The sequence below is a fragment of the Lithobates pipiens genome, unplaced genomic scaffold, assembly GCF_037356315.1.
Source record: "Lithobates pipiens isolate NorthernLeopardFrog02 unplaced genomic scaffold, aLitPip1_a1.2 Scaffold_19, whole genome shotgun sequence".
Lineage (NCBI taxonomy): Eukaryota > Metazoa > Chordata > Amphibia > Anura > Ranidae > Lithobates > Lithobates pipiens.
The window spans coordinates 72,829,879-72,852,471 of NW_027507764.1; the positions used below are offsets into that span (position 1 = coordinate 72,829,879).

At 43.3% G+C, this 22,593-nt stretch overlaps 1 protein-coding gene across 2 annotated transcripts in view; it reads right to left on the reverse strand.

Annotated features, from left to right (window-relative positions):
• CUBN (cubilin) overlaps positions 1-22,593 on the reverse strand; it is a 359,740-nt gene that overhangs the window by 125,562 nt on the left and 211,585 nt on the right. For both annotated transcript variants that reach the window (XM_077490895.1, XM_077490894.1), the window contains exons 33-40: positions 20,250-20,366; positions 16,906-17,019; positions 14,543-14,671; positions 10,073-10,205; positions 7,690-7,895; positions 3,851-4,032; positions 3,565-3,760; positions 1,759-1,956 (exon numbers count right to left, since the gene is read on the reverse strand). In XM_077490895.1, the coding sequence (XP_077347021.1) occupies positions 1,759-1,956; positions 3,565-3,760; positions 3,851-4,032; positions 7,690-7,895; positions 10,073-10,205; positions 14,543-14,671; positions 16,906-17,019; positions 20,250-20,366 (1,275 nt within the window). The remainder of the gene's footprint in view (positions 1-1,758; positions 1,957-3,564; positions 3,761-3,850; positions 4,033-7,689; positions 7,896-10,072; positions 10,206-14,542; positions 14,672-16,905; positions 17,020-20,249; positions 20,367-22,593) is intronic.

The window sequence follows — 22,593 nt, forward strand, 5'->3', positions numbered from 1 at the left end:
TATAGTTTCAGGGCACCCGCCATTTATTACCTAATAAAGGTTTAACCCCCTGATCACCCGGCGGGTGATATAAGTTTGAGGGTCAGATAGGGTCTGCGTCGCCCCAGGCAGCGTCAGGTTAGTTCCAGTACCGCTAACACCCACGCGCAAAGCATACACCTCCCTTAGTAATATAGTATCTGATCAGATCTATATTAGCGTCGCCAGCAGTTTAGGTTTCCCAAAACGCATTGTTAGCGGGATCAGCCCAGATACCTGCTAGCACCTGCGTTTAGCCCCTCCGCCAAGCCCAGCCCAGCCCACCCAAGTGCAGTATCGATCGATCACTGTCACTTACAAAACACAACACACATAACTGCAGCGTTCGCAGAGTCAGGCCTGATCCCTGCGATCGCTAACAGTTTTTTTTGTAGCGTTTTGATACAGTCGCTGACAGCCTAGATGCTTTTTTACCTGTGAGTCTCACTAGTGTACCCCTAAATTTAGGGGTGTCTACTTTCCAAAATGGGGTCATTTGGGGGGGGGTTTGTGCCATCTTGGCATTTTATGGCCTTCAAAACTGCAATAGGTAGTGAGGAGTGAAATCAAAAATTTACACCCTTAGAAATCCTGAAGGCGGTGCTTGGTTTTCGGGGCCCCGTACGCGGCTAGTCTCCCAAAAAGTCCCACACATGTGGTATCCCCGTACTCAGGAGAAGCAGCAGAATTTATTTTGGGGTGTCATTTCACATATGCCCATGGCATGTGTGAGCAATATATCATTTAGTGACAACTTTGTGAAAAAAAAAAAGTTTGTAATATTCCCGCAACTTGTGGCAAAATATAAAATATTCCATGGACTCAACATGCCTCTCAGCAAATAGCTTGGGGTGTCTACTTTCTAAAATGGGGTCATTTGGGGGGGTTTTGTGCCATCTTGGCATTTTATGGCCTTCAAAACTGTAATAGGTAGGTTGCATACACACGATCAGAATTTCTGATAGAAACTTTTTCCGTCTGAAAAGCACATGACTAAAACCTCAAGGGACAAGGGAATTTAAACTAGGATATTTGGCAAGTATGCATGTCAGGGCCATTTTTAAGGCAGGGCAAAAGGGGCAGCTGCCATGGGCCCTGTCATTGTTGTGGGGCCCAAAGCAGCTGCCCCTTTTGCCCTGCCTTAAAAATGGCCCTGACGTGCAAGAATCCCTGTTTTTGTGCAAAATTTGCTAGAAATATGGAAGTGCATATAACAATGTGCAAAAGATTAACAGAGTACCTTATAGGTCTATTTGGTGCAATATCAGTACTGCTCTCATTGGCTAGATCAGTCAAGAAGGTCAGAAAACCTTCCTCAATCGCTAATGTTCCCCAGGCACCAGTGGTGTCTAGGTGCTCCTCTCTGTCATGACATAAATAAGAATAACTGGCTGAGCCAACCATTCAAGTTTATAGATTGTAAGCTCTAATGAGACTTGAATTGTATTGTATTGTAATGTCTACCCTAATGTTGTAAAGCGCTGCGTAAACTGTCGGCGCTATATAAATCCTGTATAATAATAATATTAATGTGTAAAATGGCTGGAAGTTTGCTAGAAGGCAGTAAGCAAGGGTTAGCATGTCCAAACATCCTCCTCTTAAATCCATGGGTACCCTATGATTTTCATTACAGATTTTTATCAATCAGTTCAAATGTCTTGTATCCCTGTTCAGCATCTTTAGTTGCTCCCCTGCATTATATACATTAAAAAGTGAAGAAACTGCTCTGAAGTTGCATACCGTCTCTGATGACCAGCTTGTCATAACCGCATGAGCTGTATGTTTCAATGTCCAGCGTCAGGATGTTCAGTTCTACTGTGGACTCCGGGGATCTGATCACCCAGGTACACTCCAGACTTGAAGGATAATTATTAGGCCAGCCGGGAGAGAACAAAAATAATGGTGTGTCTCCAGTTCTTAGCACCCCACCACATGCACCTGAAAGAGCAATACCAGACAATAATTCAACACCATGGACAAAATACTCACTACATGGGTGCTAATGTATGTGTGATAGTAATGTTATGACTGTTATCATCAATTGGTAAAATATTTTCATAAATACTAATACAGAAACAGAGATTCTACAGGGTGCTGACTGCACAGCCAAACTTCTATCTATCATTTGTTCCTCAATCGATGTATCTATTTAGCTATCTATCTCTGATCTATCATTTTTTCTATCTATCTATCTATAATTTGTTTTTTTAATTAATGTATCTATTAACTACCCACCATGAACCATATATTTAAATATATTTGTTTTGGGTGGATCCGCCCTTTAACAATGGTTCTTGTACATCACTGGACACAGGCTCCTTTAAATCTTGTCCATGAGTTATATGTTGCCACCTTCAAATGAGGACACTAGCAAAAATGTTATAATATAACCCATATGACTCTCTGGTTCTCAGCAATCCTTTTTTTTAAGCAAGCAACCCAGAGGAAAATTCTGTTTCGCTGACATGATAGCCATGAGAAACAAAAACACCTAACAATTAAGGTCAGCCAAAGTAATATCACAAATGGGCTCAAAGGGAAGCTTCTATAGAGCTAACAGTACCAAACTGAGATCCCAAGGCAAGGCAGGAGCACAAACAGTGGGAGCCTTGGAACAAAGGCCTAACAACTAAGGTCAGCCAAAGGAGTATCAAAAATGGGTTCAAAGGGAGGCTTCTATATACAGTAGCTAACAGATACCATACCTGGAGCTATGGTGAGTAGAGGAGCACTTGCCTACATTTCATACATACCTGGAGCTATTAAGGGTAGGGGATCACCTGTCTACCCTTCATACCTGGGGCTATAATGGGAAGGGGATCACCTGTCTACCCTTCATACCTGGGGCTATAATGGGTAGGGGATCACCTGTCTACACTTCATACCTGGGGCTATATTGGGTAGGGGATCACCTGTCTACACTTCATACCTAGGGCTCTAATGGGTAGGGGATCACCTGCCTACATTTCATACTTGGAGCTATTGTGGGTAGGGGATCACCTGCCTACATTTCATACCTGGGGCTATATTGGGTAGGGGGATCACCTGTCTACACTTCATACCTGGGGCTATAATGGGTAGGAGATCACCTGTCTACACTTCATAGCTGAGGCTATAATGGGTAGGAGATCACCTGCCTACACTTCATACCTGGAGCTATGGTGGGTAGGAGATCACCTGCCTTCATTTCATACCTGGGGCTATAATGGGTAGGGGATCGCCTGCCTACACTTCATACCTGCAGCTATGGTGGGTAGGAGATCACCTGCCTACATTTCATACTTGGAGCTATTGTGGGTAGGGGATCACCTGTCTACATTTCATACTTGGAGCTATTGTGGGTAGGAGATCACCTGCCTACATTTCATACTTGGAGCTATTGTGGGTAGGAGATCACCTGTCTACATTTCATACTTGGAGCTATTGTGGGTAGGAGATCACCTGCCTACATTTCATACTTGGAGCTATTGTGGGTAGGAGATCACCTGCCTACATTTCATACTTGGAGCTATTGTGGGTACGGGATCACCTGCCTACATTTCATACCTGGAGCTATGGTGGGTAAGGGATCAGGAGACATGTAGACAGCGGTCCACTCCAATAGAAAGCCTGTTTTACTTATACTGTTGTCACTTTTGAACTGAACAGTCACTGAACTGCCAGAGGAGAACAGGGAGGGTGGTGCAGTGACTCCACAGTATGTACCAATGATGTGATAGTGAACGTCGGGACCATCATATACCTGCAACGTAGCAAAGACAGCCATCTATTAGTTTGATAGTAAAAGATATAAAACTGACACAAAGGCTATAAACAGGAAAATAAACTTTACCCGTAATTTGTCATAGGAGCAGGTTGCTTGGTCTTCGATATCTATTTGCAGAACTCTAATCTCAATAATTTGACCTGATTGCACATTGATCTTCCAAATGTAGTTGGAGTGATGAGGATATTGTCTGGGCCAAAGAGGAGATGCAATTTGTCCATTGGTGCCATCTAGATTGTTCCCAAACACTAAAACAAATACATTTATATGTAGTACATACATAGATAGATAACACATAAATACATACAGTATATTATAGTAAAACATTTTTTTTCCTGTAGTGATCTAACAACTCTGCCTTGAAATCTCGAGCAATGTTCTCAGCACTACGTGAGTTCCACCAAGTTGAACTACAGAGCACCTCTCATGTCTGTTGTGTCCGAAATTCTGTGTTCTGTGCATATTTCCCATGTAATCTCAAAGGGGTTAATTTACTAAAACAGGAAAGTCTATTTAGCCCCCTAGTTCGTATTTTGGTACACAGAACAATTAGTCTCTGTGTTGTGTAGAATAGAATGGATCGAAGGTTTTAGTAGTTTAGTAAAAGACACTGGAGAGAGCTGACACTACTTAGCCCACAATAATGCTGTGTGTTGCCCCCCCCCCCCCCCCCCAAATCTATATGGTTCTTCTCTCTGCGCTGTCTTTTCCCTCTTCTGCCGGGTCTCCTCTCTCCGAGGATGTCTTCTGCCTCAAAGCACCCACACCCCCATGTTGAGAGCATGTGACCTGGTATGGTTCAGGAGGGGGGGGGAGTGCTCGCTCGTCCCCACCCCCTTTCTGACCTTCTGGGCTGCATGCTCAGATAAGAGTCTGGTATGGATTTGGGGGGGGGGGGGACCAATAAAATCCATACCAGACCGAAGGGCCTAGTATGGTCTTGAAGGGGGAACCCCATGCCGTTTTATTTTTTAATTTGGCATGGAGTTTCCCCTAAAGATTCATACCAGGCTCAAAGGGGTTCATTAACTAAAAGCAAATAGAATGTGCACTTCACAAGTGCAGTTGCTCCAGAGCTAGGTAAATGAGTTAAAACTTCACTTTGCAAAGAATACCCAATCATTTGCAAGGAAAATTTAAAGAACAGCATTTTTGCTTGCGCATGATTGGATGATGGAAGTCAGCAAAGCTTCTGCTCATTTACTAAGCTCTGGAGCAACTGATTTTGAAATGTGCAACTGCACTTTGCTAAGTGCACAATCTATTTGCCTTTAGGAAATCAACCCCAAAGTGCCTGGTATTGTTGGGATCAAAGTCCGATCTCCATTCATTGAAGTCGGATGGATGTCGGACTTCAAGTCGCAGGGCAAATTCGGATCCACAGTCGTACGACTGTCCAGTCATACCAGTGTGAACCCGGCCTGCAACAGAGAAATGGGCAAACATTGCAAATATGTACAGCATATTTTTTTTTTTTCATTTTGGTCTCACACTTTAAAGTGTTTATACCCCGGTGCCCAACATGCAGCCCACAGTACTTCACTGCCATGATAGCCATTGCAAGAGGGGGAATGGGGGGAGGGGGATTAACATTTTTACTGTCGTGACCGCCAATTTATGGTCTCTCTGTTTGTTCTGAGGACCATGGTCACTAAAAATGAAAGTAATGAAAGGAATATCTGCAGAAAAGGAACGAGATCTGAGCCAAACACCTACAGGTATTTCGTTAAATGTCTTCAGTGCCAGGCTCTGCAAATAATTATTTCTATACTTCACTGCACTCATGTATTTACCAGAGAAACTCATCGTAAAGTGATAGAAGGCAGCCCTTCCAGAGAGGATCTGCGGCCAGTGATCCATGGAGGGTTATAACCATTTCCTTCCTTTGAATCCCAGCAATGGCAATTATTGAGAGAGAAAGTGAAGAGAAGTCAGATGTCTTTAGTAGGGACAGCAAAAATAAATAAACACTTTTTAGCGGGGTTAGGGGGAGAGTTTGAACCTCTATAAAGGGGATGTGCAATTTGCGGACCTCCAGCTGTTGCAGAACTACAAGTCGCATGAGGCATAGCAAGACTGACAGCCACAAGCATGACTCCCAGAGGCAGAAGCATGATGGGATTTGTAGTTTTGCAACAGCTGGAGGTCCGCTAATTGCATATCCCTGCTCTATAAGATTAAAATTTCTGTTCTCTTCTCATTTTATCCAAAATCCTATATTTGCTATATATATTTAGTACCTGGAGAAAACCCACACAGGTAGAACAAGCAAACTGCAGGCAGGTTGTGCCATGGTTGGTATTCGATCTTAGTGCTGCCGGGCGGATGTGCTAACCACTTAACCACTGCGCTGCCCCAATATTGTACATATAATATAGTACCGTATGTATAATATATTGTATATAGACTATATTACCAAAAGTATTGGGGCGTCTGCTTTGACACACAAATTAACTTTAATGGCATCCCAGTCTTATACCCCGTACACACGATTGGACTTTCCGATAACCAAACATTGTTAGAAGGTTGTTGGCTCCAACTTGTCTTGCATACACATGGTCACACAAATGTTGGCCAACAATTACAAACGTAGTGATGTACAAGACGTACGCGATGTCTCCATTACGAACACTAGTTTTGCAAGACCGGACACTTCCGGCTCATCCTTGATACCGAGAATGCGTGTTTGTACTTTGGACTTTTGTTTGACGGACTTGTGCAGACACAATCGGAAAATCTGACAACACGTATTGTTGGCGGAAAGCCCGACAACAAATGTTCGATGGAGCATACACATGGGCGGATTTTCTGCCAACAAGCTCACATCCAACATTTCCCATCAGAAAATCTGATTGTGTGTACGGGGCATTAGTCTGTAAGGTTCAATATTGAGTTGGCCCACCCTTTGCAGCTATAACAGCTTCAACTCTTCTGGGAAGGCTGTCCACAAGATTTAGGCTGGGTTCACACTGTGTGCTAAACGGTTCATAGCAGGGGCCCAGTGCGTCCCTGTTCACTGTTTCAGGTCTGAATTCGGTCCGAATTTTTGGCTGAATTCAGGCCTGAAATGGATCAGAAGATGCACAGGACTCTTCTACAAACTGCTCTGTAGCTGTCCTGGAGCTGTGTGAACCGGCTCCATTAAGAGACAGTCACAGTCTCCTGACATGCAAATTGGATGCGGGGAAACCCACATCCAATTTGCAATAGTGTAAATCTAGCCTTAGGAGTGTGTCTTTTGGAACATTTTACCATTCTACCTGAAGCGCATTTGTGGGGTCAGGCACTGATGTGGGCGAAAAGGCCTGGCTTGTAGTCTCTGCTCGAATTCATTCCAAAGGTGTTCTGTCAGGTTGGGACTCTGTGAAGGCCAGTCAAGTTCCTCCACCCCAAAACTTACTCATCCATGTCTTTATGGACCTTGCTTTGTGCACTTGTCCAAATCATTTGGTGAAGGGGAGATTATGCTGTGGGGTTGAATTTCAGGGGTTGGGCTTGGCCCCTTAGTTCCAGTGAAGGGAAATCCTAAGGCGTCAGAATACCAAGACATTTTGGACAATTTCATGCTCCCAATTTTGTGGGAACAGTTTGGGGATTACCCCTTCCTGTTCCAATATGACTGCACACCAGTGCACAAAGGCTCAGTGGAAGGGGGTTGATTGATACCGGCCTTTTGACTGAGTACATATAGCAGAAGAAAAACAGTACTGGGGGAGATCTCTGGTGTGAATCTGAATATTTCAACAAAAGCAAGTTTTGATATTTTATTGTTAATGTACTATTCATTTTTAAGTTCTGCATTGGGTAAAAACTGAGAAATTACTATGATTTGAAAAATGAACCTGAAATCAACATGTATATTTCATATATTTGAAAATCTTTAAAAAAAATAATCATTTACTTACTGTGTGAAAAGGAGATTCTGAAGCCTGATCCACTTATTGATCCATCAGACACGAACTTTACCCAGAGTATGTGGCCGACAATAGATGTTACATTATTGAGCAGGCTGGTTCCACAAAATCTCCCCACAAACGCGCCTCCGGAATCGCCTTCCCTGATTTCCAAATAATCCTTTGAACAGTTTTCACTGGATTGCAGAGAGAATGATCTGCATTTGAAGGATGGACATAAGGATTAATATTGTTTAATAATAAAGACTTAGATTCTATCAAAGGTAAATTATAGTCTGTTAAGTGTGTAGCACACCCCCTAAAGAGCTGCTGGTGATTTTGGTCCTATTTCCCCACTTAGAGCACGGCACACAACAATTTCATAATTCTTCCACTGGCTCGGAAAACAGTTTAGGGGTTCTTTTTAGAGTTTTTTTTATTATTGGGAACGATGAGCTTGGATGGGGAGAGGGAGCATGGGATACTCCAATAATTTGCAAACTGGACTCAATTTCTGGCTGCACTTAACAAAGTGAATGACCTACAGGATTCCTAATGCTGCTGGGGACTTGAACTCCCTCTCAAGAGTCAAAAGCCAGCCACAGTCCCTTCAGCATTGGGGGTCATCTACTAACTTAGCCACAGAATCACCAGTTGCCTCTTGTCAATATCTGCCAGGCTCTTTCTAATGGGGAAGATGTAGAATCACACCACCATTGGACAGTTGGACTCTTTCTCCCCCTGCGCCCTGTATGGAGGGGCTACCACTGCTGGGGTGTAAGGTATGTCACACACACAGTCCCGCCTCCGCCACCAGCATTAGACCAGCTCCTGTGATAGACAGAACACTGGTCCAATGCCGGTGGCAGAGGCGTGACTGTGTGTGTGACATGCGAGCTGATTTAGAGCTGAGAGCCGAGTGGAGAGGAGATGACGGCTTGGTGAATTCCGGCGGCACTTGTCCCCCTCCTTCCCCTCCGAGGTACACTGTCGGCGTATAACACGCATCCACGATTTTCCCCCTATTTTCAGGGGGAAAAAGTGCATGTTATACGCCAATAAATACGGTAATTCATTTTTAATATTCAAAGCAAACTCACTCATCCAGCCAGGTCTCATTGCTTTATTTTGTTAAGAAAAAACACCCCATAGCATTTCTGTCTGTCCATGGCCATCTTGACTAAGGGCAGATGATTTATGTAGCATTTACTTCCTGATTCACGTAGCATTTACTTCTGCCCTTAGCTCAGGCATGTAAGCATGAGGGTGTGCTTAGCTGAGAAAGCTCCGCCTTTCTTCCTCCAGATGAAAGAAAAAAAATGCCCAAGACAACTTATGGGATTTATGACATCATTTTGGCCTAGGCCAGAAACCAGGAAGCAGTTAAGGAAATGTTTAAAGCAAGTAAATATAATAGACCTTCCTATCTATTTACTAATGCTAGCAGCATAGGTATTAAAAATACTTCATGTTTGAGAGAGTTCAGTTCCACTTTAAAGCTGTAATGCATATATAGTTTTTTTTTAGTCCTAGCTTAGCCCCATACACACTATCAGATTTTCTGCTAATTTTTGTCTTCAGATTTACCAAAACCATGTAGTGGAAGGGCCTGCCTGAATTCATACAAATTGAAACTCCTAAGGTTTGACCTCATATTATATAGTTTTGGTAAATCCGAAGGAAAAAATCACCAGAAAATCTGATAGTGTGTATGGGGCTTAAGGCTAGCCATACACGGCTAAAGCCAACAAAATGTATGCCATAGGTGGCCTGTTGGCACCAGCTGACTCAGCAAACTTTAATTTGAAAATTGATGGAGCCAGATGGAAAACATTCAAATGGTGATGGCAGCCAATTGGATGCAGTCAGGCCCCAGGTGAAGTTGCATGATTTCAAAGCCGCGTTCAATGTGAACGCGGGCTTAAATTTAGAATCTGACCACCTGGTGTAGGGCAACACACACAATGGGGTTGATTTACTAAAACTGGAGAGTGCAAAATCTGTAGCAGCCGTGCATTGTAGCCAATCAGCTTCTAACTTCAGATTGTTCAATTAAGCTTTGACAACAAACCCTGGAAGCTGATTTTGCACGCTCCGATTTTAGTAAATCAACCCCCATAATTATTTTAGCCCTTTTGATAAATGAGTCAGGCTTTAGCAGATATCACAGTATGAGGCCTGAGAGAACCTGCAGGATTTATATAAATGTTACGGCTATATGTCTTGTATTTTATGGGAGAAATCCTACGAGTGTCAGCACCACGCTTTGTATTCCTTCCAAGTTGCATTTTATGTTGAAACATTTGTTAAAGAATTTTCCTGCCAGACACAGCACTTCCTTCCCATAAGGTCATTAAGATGAGAACAATATGAAGAAAGATAGGGAGGGGATTACATGAAAGACAGCGCAAGACGGTTGCCAGGAGCACTGATAATGTTCCAAACGCACTCCAGATTTTCTGGATAGTTTTCTGGATAGGAGGGGCTGTTGAAGGCGCCGTTCTCCATGTGTAAGTCACCTCCGCAGGCTGAAGAAAAAAGAATAAATATCATTAGACTATAGGATATCTAGGCACGGTCTAGGGATAGGAAAAAAATAAGGTGCTGCCCAGCCAATCAGATCTAAGCTTTCCCTAAATAACAACATAGCTCCCAACTGTCCCTGATTACGGGGGACTGTCCCTGATTTGGAACAAAGTCCCTCTGTCCCTCTTTCCTCCTCATTTGTCCCTCATTTTGGTCTGATTTATAGAGTTGTATATCAAATGCACTATTTTATTTATCATTCAAAAACTGTTTCCGGGTGCTAAACCTTTCATCCAAATTCTAAATTGTTGAATTTGTAAACTTCAAAATCATGAATTATAATATAACAAATAGCTATAAATAATTATCAAAAATAATAATAATAATAATAAAATATATTCAATAATGTAATCAAATCAAATACACAGAAATTTTCTTAGTTGCAGAATTGTCGCTGTTGTCACTTTCAGTGTCTGATGACACTGGGACGGCACAGTGGTGTAGTGGTTAGCACTCTCGCCTAGCAGTAAGAAGGGTTGCTGGTTCAAATCCCAACCACGACACTACCTGCCTGGAGTTTGCATATTCTCCCTGTGCCTGCGTGGGTTTCCTCCGGGCACCCCGGTTTCCTCCAACAATCCAAAGACATGCAGGTAGGTTAATTGGCTTCTGTCCAAAATTGGCCCTAGTATATGAATGGGGACCTTGTATTGTGGGCTCCTTGAGGGTAGGGACCAATGAGAGTGTGCAATGTACAGGGATAGGGACAATTGTAGACAATCACTCAGGTTGAACTGGATGGACTGGTGTCTTTATTCAACCTTACTAACTATGAAACTATGACAAATTTACTATTGCTATTTTCTAGCAGGTCAAAAAACGCTTCTGACATATAGGGACACTTTTTGGATGCCATAGACATTCTCAAGTTTCCAGGTAGGAAGAACAGTATATATAATATAAAACTGCATGCAGGGCACTGGACAAACCACTAGGGGCAAAAGGGATGTGAAATTATTTCATGCAGTAATGTAATCTTACAGATTATTGTGTAATGTATGTATTGTGTGTTTTTCACTTTTTAAATTTGTTGCAGGGCTCCGCCACCGTGCGTCGTGATGCTTGCAGTAATGAATCAGGCGGATGATGCAGCGGAGGACACAGCCGGGGGACATCACAGGATCCTGGGGACAAGGTAAGTAAGCTGTACCAGGATACTGCAATGCGATCCCGAGTGTGGCTCAGGGTTACTGCTTTTGGTAGTGAAAATTCACCCCAACCATGCTTGGGAATACCGCTAGGGAGGTTAACAGGGTCTTTATGCCCAGGAGGGAATGGTGGGAAGAACCAGCCAATCATGGCTTTGTGCCGCCCACTACCGGTCATTTGTAGAGACTAAGACCTGTCTTTGACAGCTCGCTCACTGTGCTGAGTCTACTCTCAGCACAGGAAGCTTTGCCACCCATGAACGCATATGTGAAGCATGCAAGCAATAAAGTGATTGTAAAGCTTGAATTATTTTTTATTAGAATAATAAACATGTTATACTTATTTGCTCTGTGGAATGGTTTTGCACAGAGCAGCTCTGATCCTCTTCTTCTGGGGTCCCCCAACTGCACTCCTTGTTTTTCCTCTTTGCCAAGTGCCCACCATAGAAAGCCGCTTTCCATAGGGACACTCATGCAGGCTCACTCCCAAGCCATGCTGTCTGGATCTATAGACACAGACAGTGTGGTTTGGTCCCGCCCCCACCCCCTCACCACAGAATTTGATTGACAGCAGTAGGAGCCAATGGCTTCCACTGCGATCAATCTGCCCAGTAAGGAGGAAGAGAGCCGAGATAGCCGCTGCTCTTGAGCACAGCGCTGGATCAACAATAGGCTCAGATAACTATAAGAGGGGGCTGGGGGGGGTTCTCTGGCACAGAAGGTTTTTTTACCTTATTGTATAGAATGCTTTAAAGTAAAAATGGCTTTAGAACCACTCTCTGCTGCACATATGCATTACATAACCAGCAAGAGGTTAAAGAGACCTTGTCACAAACTTAAAAAATGAAAGATAAAAACTCAGAAAATGTAAGATTTTTACATACATACTTGCAATATTTTTCCTTTCCATAAATTTTTTTTTTATTCATATGCAATGGGCCTTTGAACTTGAGAAAATGATTTACATCTCTAGCCCCCTCCATGGGCGTCCGCACAATTTTTTTCAGGGGGGGGCATCATTTTAGAGTCACCCATGCACCGCCCCTTTTCGACAATGTCATTATCATATTATCATGGTCAGAGACTACAGACGTAGTACAGTCCTTAGGATAAGTAATGGATAATGCCCAACAGACCCTCTTACCAGACCCAGCGAAACTACAGCAGTGATCCCTCCGGCTGCACGATCGCTCACTCTGGGTTCCTCGGGGCCGACTCTGGTCAGTAGTGTAGAAAGTCTGTACCCTGGTAGTGGCTCAGTGTTTCTCTCTCTGGTAGTGCTGGGCAGCGTGGCTCTCTCTGGTGGTGCTGGGCAGTGTGGCTCTCTCTCTGGTGGTGCTGGGCAGTGTGTCTCTCTCTCTGGTGGTGCTGGGAAGCATGGCTCTCTCTCTGGCTTCCGCCCAGCACACTCATTCTTTGTCCTGTAGCACTCTCTCCCTCAGCTTTTTCCAGGCTGCAGTCTCTCAATCTCCCTCTTGATTGAGCTGTAGCCTCCTCCCTGTGGAAAATGGGACCACCAATCTTTGGGACTACATGTCCCATGATGCTCTTCTCTCCTAGTCTCCCCACTGGCGAGTGGTAACCGGGTGCGGGCTGCCCGCACCCCGATAGCGGCGCAACTGTGCTGAATTTAAGATCCGATCCCTGATTCTAGGGGGGGGGGCACTTGACCCCCCTTGCCCCTACCTGTGGACGCCCATGGCCCCCTCCCTTCTTGCATAACATAGCCCTCTTCTCTGCTGAGAGTGTTTAACTACTGTCTGTGCTGATCTCCCCACATAAGTCCTCTCCTCTTATGGCAGCACCATTCCTCCCACAGACACCAATGATGGCGCACCATTCCTCCCACAGACACCAATGATGGCGCACCATTCCTCCCACAGACACCAATGATGGCGCACCATTCCTCCCACAGACACCAATGATGGCGCACCATTCCTCCCACAGACACCAATGATGGCGCACCATTCCTCCCACAGACACCAATGATGGCACACCATTCCTCTTACAAACACCAATGATGGTGCACCATTTCTCCAACAGAAGCCAAGGACGGTGCACCATTCCTCCCACAGACACCAATGATGGTGCACCATTACTCCCACAGACACCAATGATGACGCACTATTCCACCCACAGACACCAATGATGGCGCACCATTCCTCCCACAGACACCAATGATGGCGCACCATTCCTCTTATATACACCAATGGTGGCGCACCATTCCTCCCACAGACACAAATGATGGTGCACCATTTTTCCCACAGAAACCAATGATGGTGTGCCATTCCTCCCACAGACACCATTGATGGCGCACCATTCCTCCCACAGACACCAATGATAGGGAACCATTCCTCCCATAGACACCAACAATGGGGCAACATTCCTACCTTGAATACCAACAATGGGGCGCCATTTCTTCCACTGATACCAACAATAGGGAACTATAGCTGACAAGAGTAGCACTCGGTGTGGTCTGCTTCAAGGTTCGATGTGTTGTGCGTTCAGAGATGGTATTCTGCATACTTTGGTTGTAATGAGTGGTTATTTGATTGAATTACTGTTGCCTTTCTATTGATCCAGTCTGCCCAGTCTCCTCTGACCTCTGACATCAACAAGGTATTTTCATCCACACAGCTGCCGCTCACTGGATATTTTCTCTTTTTTGGACTATTCTCCGTAAACCCTAGAGATGGTTGTGCGTGCAAATCCCAATAGATCATCAGTTTTTGAAATACTCAGACCAGCCCATCTGGCACCAACAACCATGCCATGTTCAAAGTCACTTAAATCCCCTTTCTTTCCCATTCTGATGCTCGGTTTGAACTTTAGCAAGTTGTCTTCACCCCTTCTAGATGCCTAAATGCATTGAGCTGTCGATTAGAAGCTTGCTGCTGCCATGGCTGGTTGGCTGATTAGCAATTTGTGTTACCAAGCAATTGAACAGGTGTACCTAACAAAATGGCTGGTGTGTGTATTTGCCTTTAGTTTATCAACCCCAATATCTCAGTTCTTAGAATTCTGATATATTGTCAGAGTTTTCTTTAGTTAGCACTAGCACCTTTCTCTATGTAATGTACAAAAACAAAAGCATATGTTATGCAGTTAAAACTAAAAATGATGACACCTACCTGAGGTTGATGCGGAGTAGGTAGCGCGGAATCCTTTATATGTTGCGTAACTGTTGGAGACAAATTTTATCACAAGGGCATTGCTGAACGATGTAACAGGGTGAGGGATTACCTGACCACAGTAACGTCCTTTAAAAAAAAAAGGGAAAGTGAAAAGGTCAAATACACATCCTGTACAATCAGTTTTTATTCACTCTGACCAGACTACCCCAGACTAGTATGATCCATTTTCTTGCATGAGACTGGAAAGTTTACCAGTAGCACTCCACTGCCACTCTAATGGTTTGTATACAAACACGGTCGGACATTCCGACCACAAAATCCGTCAGATATTTTCCGTGGATTTTGTCCTAAACTGGTGTTGCATAGACACGGTCAGACAAAGTTGTTGGAAAATCCGATCGTTCTTAACGTGATGACGTTCGTTCATTACGACGGGACCATGTTGAGGCTAGTAGCCAATAGCTTTGGTCTTGTACTTTGATCTGAGCATGAATGGCACTTTGTCCGATCAGAATTCTCTACAAACGATCATATAAAGTCCGATTGGATTTTTTGTTGGAAAATTTGAGATTCTGCTCTCTGAATTTCGATGGAAATAGTCCGATAGAGCCCACACACGATCGGATTTTCCAACAATATAATCCGATCTGACCTTTTCCGTCTGAATTTCCGACCGTGTCTACAGGGCATAAGGCCTCTTGTACACGATACTACTGTTTGAGCATCTACTTTTTCATACGTATTTTTTAATGTACTCTACTCAATTCTAGATCAGCTAGAGTCCTCAAATTGTGTATAATATTATTCCAAAATATACTTCTAAAATCACCTACCCTATCCAAGTTCCTTCAAAATAAAGCTACAAAAACAACACCCCTAGCCTGGTCATTGACTACAGCAACCCTAAGTGTGTGTGTCTGACTGTAGAAAATACCTTCCACCTGGCTGCTAGTGAAGAAGTGAGGACTGTCAGTGTAATTTTCAAGTGACTTCTATGGGTAACGCTACAGTATTTCCACTTTTTTTAGGCAAATTGTAATAACACCTACTTTATATTTTATTACACGTTCCCGTTCATATAGCATAACCTTTTTACTTACTTAAAAATCCTATCTAGCTTTGTTTATCTAAGTAATGTTATGAAGGGGGCTGTGAAGTTATGTTTATCATAAATAACCTCATCCGTTCTGTCCTGGCAGTTCTTATTATCAGCAGTAAACTAGATTTGCTCACTTTAATCCTTTGTCTGAACAAAGGATTAAAGGCCTGAGTGGTACAATTTAACGCACATGAAAAAATGGTCCCTCTAATTGCACTTTGAATTGCTTGGAAGCTGCTTTCAGAGTTCAATGTATAAACCTGCTCAATAGAAAAAACGAAAAAGGTATGAATTTAAAAATATATATATTTTTAGGCATGTTGTGTGAATGGGAACACATAAAAAACAATAAAGTGGTTCTAAAGCCCTGGTGCCCAACCTGTGGCCCTTTGGTATATGATGAGTGGCCCTCGAGCCTCATTGAACATTGATTAGGGCAATAGCATTTATTTCTACTAGCCTTGTGTAACATATTCCCAGTTTCATTATGTCTTCTGTAGCCGAGTCAAAAACGTATCCTGTCCACACTCTCTGACCCTCATTTCCTATATTAGGTCTGCAGTTTCTGGCAGTCCTCTCAATCATTACATATATTCAGGGCGGCTGTTAGAAATCACAGGGCCCCATACTGCCTACCTGTCAGGGCCCTGCCACCCCCCCCCCCTCCCCACCACTCATAACATTTCAAATTATAGTTCTTCTAAAAATACACAAATATGCCATATAATAAGGATTTTAATCAGCCCCTTCCTTTGCTCTCCATCCTTAACCACTTGCCGACGGCTGCACGCCGATCTACGTCGGCACAATGGCAGCAGTGGGCAAATGGGCGTACCTGTACATCCTCTTTAATTGGCAGGGCTAGTGGCAGTGCGCGTGGACCCGTTGCGTACAGGGTGCTCGTGGGACCGGTGGACTCGATGTCCGCCAGTCTCTTGGCGATCGTGCCATGGAGCTGAAGAACGGGGAAGTAAACAAGGCATTTCACCATTCTGCCTTGTGACATGACAGACATCACTGCTCCCTGTAAACAGGAGTAGTGATTGATGTCATGTGAGTTGAAGTCCACCCTCGTTCCCCCACAGTTAGAATCACTCTCTAGGACACACTTAACCCCTTGATTGCCCCCTAATGATATATCCCTGGGTATATGTAAGGGTTTACAGGTTTACAATCTTTTCCCCCAGTCTTACTACGTTACATAACTTTGTGATATATACATATTTAATCATTTGACACAGTGTATCAATTCATAACATACCTTTGGACGGTGAATCATAATTGTTCCCATCTAAAATCTCTACAAAATCTTCTGTACAATTAAGATTTCTGCTTTCAGTTTGAAAGTCCGTAAAAGACACAGTGACATGGTTAACTGGTGGGATATAATAATACAAAAGTTTTAAATTAAAGTGATTGTAAACAGTCACCTTGTAAAACAACCCAGTCAATTTAAAAAAGAAATTAAAGGCAAAACATTTTTGTATAGATATAAAAATAAAATTATAAATACCTTTTTTATAAGTGATCACATTCCCTCTGTTCCCAGCTGCATAAAAGCTGGGAGGGGGAGGAGAAGCAGCAGCATACTGGGCTTCCCAGTGAATGACTGTGCAGAGGGAGTGTCAGGACAATTCTGATCAATGGAGGAGATTCCCAGCACAGCTAAAGAACTGACTATGGTCTGCTCTACTGTCTAGTGTGGTAAGTTTTTAATAGGGAAGCAGAGGGACTGGCAGATACAAAAGGGATTTTACACAAAGGAAGCAATACAAAGAGAAGAGGATATTTTCTCATACAAGTACATGGTACAGCAGGCAATGAAGTGTTTGGGTATTAAAAGCATTAAAGTTAATGTACTAATGAGTTTAAATAGCACCTCTTGCTATAGAGCATTATAGCTCACTGGCCACAGTCGCCTCCCCCCCCCCCCCCCACCCCCTAAAGTTTGAAGGACAATAAACTGACCCTTTATTTAGAAAGTTTGAAGACCCCTGACCTTGGGGATGGGTAAAGATTACTAACAAACATATCCACTCTGCAGTAAACAAAGCAATTTTGAATAACTGAATGCAATAAATCAGTCTCTGCCCTCAAAGAGCCTACAATCTAAGGTCCATATCTCACATGTATATATACACATACAAGGGCCACATACAGTTGCAGTAAAAAGTATGTGAACCCTTTTGGAATGATATGGATTTCTGCACAAATTGGTCATAAAATGTGATCTGATCTTCATCTAAGTCACAACAATAGACAATCACAGTCTGCTTAAAGAGGAAGTAAACCCTGATGAGTTTACTTCCTCTTTGATTCCTTGCAAAGGTAAAGAAAGCATAATGGACTACTATGCATCGCATAGTAGTCCATTATATGTCACTTACCTGACATAGGAGCCAGCGATGTCACCGCTGTCCCCTGCAGTTCCAAGCGTTCATTTTCTTGGTGGGTCTCGCTGCTCCAGCGCTGTGATTTGCGGGAGCAGCGATGACGTCACTCCCGCACATGCGCACGGGAGCCGCCACTCGCGGCATATCGCCGCGATCTGCGGCTTGCCCAGTGCGCCTGCATGCCGCTGTCTACGGCGCATGCGCCATAGACAGCGGTGGCTGTCTTCAGGTAACTATCTCCTAAACCCTGTAAGTTTAGGAGATATTTCTTGGACCTACAGGTAAGCCTTAATCTAGGCTTACCTGTAAGTCAAAGTGGTTTGTAAGGGTTTACAACCACTTTAAACTAATAACACACAAAGAATTAAATGTTACCATGTTTTTATTGAACACACCATGTAAACATTCACTGTGCACATAGAAAAAGTATGTGAACCCTTGGATTTAATAACTGGTTGAACCTCCTTTGGCAGCAATAACTTCAACCAAACATTTCCGGTAGTTGCAGATCAGACGTGCACAACAGTCAGGAGTAATTCTTGACCATTCCTCTTTACAGAACTGTTTCAGTTCAGCAATATTCTTGGGATGTCTGGTGTGAATCGCTTTCTTGAGGTCATACCACAGCATCTCAATCGGGTTGAGGTCAGGACTCTGACTGGGCCACTCCAGAAGGTGTATTTTCTTCTGTTTAAGCCATTCTGTTGTTGATTTACTTCCATGCTTTGGGTCATTGTCCTGTTGCAACATCCATCTTCTGTTGAGCTTCAGCTGGTGGACAGATGGCCTTAAGTTCTCCTGCAAAATGTCTTGATAAAATTGTGAATTCATTTTTCCTTCGATGATAGCAATCCATCCAGGCCCTGATGCAGCAAAGCAGCCCCAAACCATGATGCCCCCATCACCATACTTCCCAGTTGGGATGATGTTTTGAGGTTGGTGTGCTGTGCCTCTTTTTCTCCACACATAGTGTTGCGTGTTTCTTCCAAACAACTAAATTTTGGTTTCATCTGTCCACAGAATATTTTGCCAGTACTGCTGTGGAACATCCAGCTGCTCTTGTGCAAACTGTAAACGTACAGCAATGTTTTTTTTTGGACAGCAGTGGCTTCCTCTGTGGTATCCTCCCCGGAAACCAATTCTTGTTTAGTGTTTTACATATCATAGATTTACTAACAGGGATGTTAGCATATGCCAGATACTTTTGTAAGTCTTTAACTGACACTCTAGGATTCTTCTTCACCTCATTGAGCAGTCTGCGCTGTGCTCTTGCAGGAATCTTTACAGGACGCTCACTCCTAGGGAGAGTAGCAGCAGTGCTGAACTTTCTCCATTTATAGACAATTTGTCTTATCGTGGACTGATGAACAACAAGGCTTTTGGAGATACTTTTATAACCCTTTCCAGCTTTATGCAAGTCGACAATTCTTAATTGTAGATGTTCTGAGAGATCTTTTGTGCGAGGCATCATTCACATCAGGAAATGCTTATTGTGAAAAGCAAACCCAGAACTGGTGTGTGTTTTTTATAGGGCAGGGCAGATGTAACCAACACCTTCAATCTCATCTCATTGATTGGACTCCAGTTGGCTGACACCTCACTCCAATTAGCTCTTGGAGATCTCATTAGTCAATGGGGTTCACATACTTTTTCCTCCGGCACTGTGAATATTTACATGGTGTGTTCAATAAAAACATAGTAACATTTAATTCTTAGTGTGTTATTAGTTTAAGCAGACTGTGATTGTGTATTGTGACTTGTGATTGTGATGAAGACAAGATCACATTTTATGACCAATTTGTGCAGAAATCCATATCATTCCAAAAGGGTTCACATACTTTTTAATGCAACTGTACAAGGGCCAAACAATCTTCCAGCTTGTCTTTGGCTTGTGAGTGGAAATGGGAGTACCTACGCATGCACAGGGACAACATGCAAACTCCATGAAGGTAATGTCCTGGTTGGGATTTGAACAAAGGACTCTCTTTCTGCAGAGCTGACAGAGATTTAAATAGATATGCTATATTGCTTATTGGCTGATGGCCCCTTGAATAAAATAAAATAAATAGTAAAATACATATTTGCAATGTGTAAATCTGCATTACAATACTTAACTTCATTGAAATGCGACAGGCTTGCTTTAAGAAGAAAAGAGAAGTTTACAAAGCAAACTTTATTTAGCTACACCGGTGACGCTGTCCAAACAACTTACAAGGTTCCGAGGCTTGTATAATCCACGAACAGTTTTGATTGTTTGGGTAGTTGGCGGGATATAACGGTGAGGAAATAACTCCGCCAATGGAGTCGGTCACAATAGAACTTCCAAATGCTATAAAAAAAACATCAGGAAATAAATCAAGGTCAGTAGAATTTTTACCTTCTATGGCATAAGTATTACATTATATTCCCCAAATCTCTCCGGATACACAGTAATATTACATCACCTATCTGACGGAGCTTTATAAACATTTCAAGATGACCTCTCTTCTGCCTACAAGAATAACTCAGTGGAAGGAAACCTGTATTGAGATAGCAATATCTACCATTCCTGACACAGCAGCAGTTGGCAAACATTTAATAAAAATCAAAAGTCTACTCAATTCATTTTCACTTTTATTTAATTTTGCCATAAAAATAGGAAATATGGTTTTTAGAAAGCATCTCTGTGGTACTGCAGTCTCTAGCCAGTTGTGTGTTCTACAACCTTCAGGCTGGGTTCACATTGCAGCGATGCGGGAACGCCGCGAATCCGCTGCGGGTTCCCGCATTGCATGCCTCCCGGCGGCAGTTCACACTGCCCTATGCGAACTGCTGGGAGTGTCAGTGAAAAGTTAATGACACCCCCAGATCAGTTCGCATATCGCAGTGCGATCTGCAAACTCGGATAGGAATCGGATCGCATGGTGTGAACACCCATGCGATCCGATTCTGCTGCGGACCAAAAAATGGGTCCTGTGCGAGTTTGGGCCAGGTGCGATGCGAATTCAGCCATACTATCTGTATGGCTGAACTCGCATCGCACAAGAGATCGGATGTGATTTGCACTGCAGTGCGGTGCGAATCACATCCGATCTCATCACCGCAGCAGTGTGAACCCAGCCATAAACTTTCATAAGATCTTTTTGCAATAGATTATATTGGTGTGGAGCATGGACAGTAATCACTTTTCTCCGGCATGTGTGTAATTAAATTGCAGAAAGCCTAAGGCTCCATTCACACTACTGCCATCTGAAAGTTGGGCGATTTTCTGGAGACTTGAGTACTACTTTGATTTGACTTGATGTAACTTTGAAGCAACTTTGTCTTGTGCAGGTACACAGAGATAACAGCATACAGGAAGCTGTCATGCACTGCAAGGGTAATCTTCCTTTAACGTTGAACCAAATCACATCAATATAGATGGGGATCCGACTTGAAGGGCAACTTTCATTAAAATCTATGGGCACAAGTCAGACAGAAATCGCCTTGAAGTGGTACAGAATCCTTTTCTAAAGTCGAGGGACTTCAGTAGTGCTAATTAAGACAGCTCTCATTGCATAACACAGGATTTCACAGTGCGATTTGGGGTCTCACAAGTGGGATCCCAAGTTGCGGCAGTGTATACTGAGCCTTAAGGGGCAGAGTTGAGAATCCATGGCCTTCAGGTTTGGTAACAGGTGCTCTCAGAAGACCAAGTAACTGACAAGTAGAGGATTCAGTCAGTAGGATGTGTTTCTTTTTCTGCTTTTGCTTGCTATAATTTTTCAAGTCTGACCAACATGTACATCTAAAAGTATTTTCTGGCATCTCGACTTACTGGCTTCTAAATACCGTATTTATCGGCATATCACATACATTTTTCCTCTTAAAATAAGGGGAAAATCGTGGGTGCGTGTTATACACCGACAGTGTACCTCCGAGGGGAAGGAGGGGGACAAGTGCTCCCGGAATTCACCAAGCCATTATCTCCTCTCCACTCGGCTCTAACTCAGCTCTCACGTCACACACACACAGTCCTGCTTCCAATCAACGGCATTGGACCAGTGTTCTGTCTATCCCAGGAGCTGGTCCAATGCCGATGGTGGAGGCAGGACTGTGTATGTGACTGCTGACTGAGAGCTAAACAGATGATGGCTCTGTGATTTCCGGCGAGAGATGAGAGATGGTGAACTGCATTGATGGGGGAAATGGGTGCCGATCAGGCTGCAGATAGGCGCAGATCAGGCTGCACTGAAGCTGCAGATGGGCACAGAGCAGGCTGCAGATGGGCACCGATTAGGCTGCATTGAAGCTGCAGATGGGCACAGAGCAGGCTGCATTGATGCTCAATGACCATTATTTTGCTTCAAAGTGGTTTAGTTAGAAAAAAAAATTCTTCCTGAAACTTCCCTCTTAAATTTGGATGCGTGTTATACGCCGGCGTGTGTTATACGCCGATAAATACAGTAACTGTCAACTAACACTGACACAAAATGTTAGGTGCAAAAATATTAAAGTACCGTATTTATCTGCGTATAACACACACATTCATTTTAAGAGGGAAGTTTCAGGAAAAAAACGTACATTTTAAATAAGGA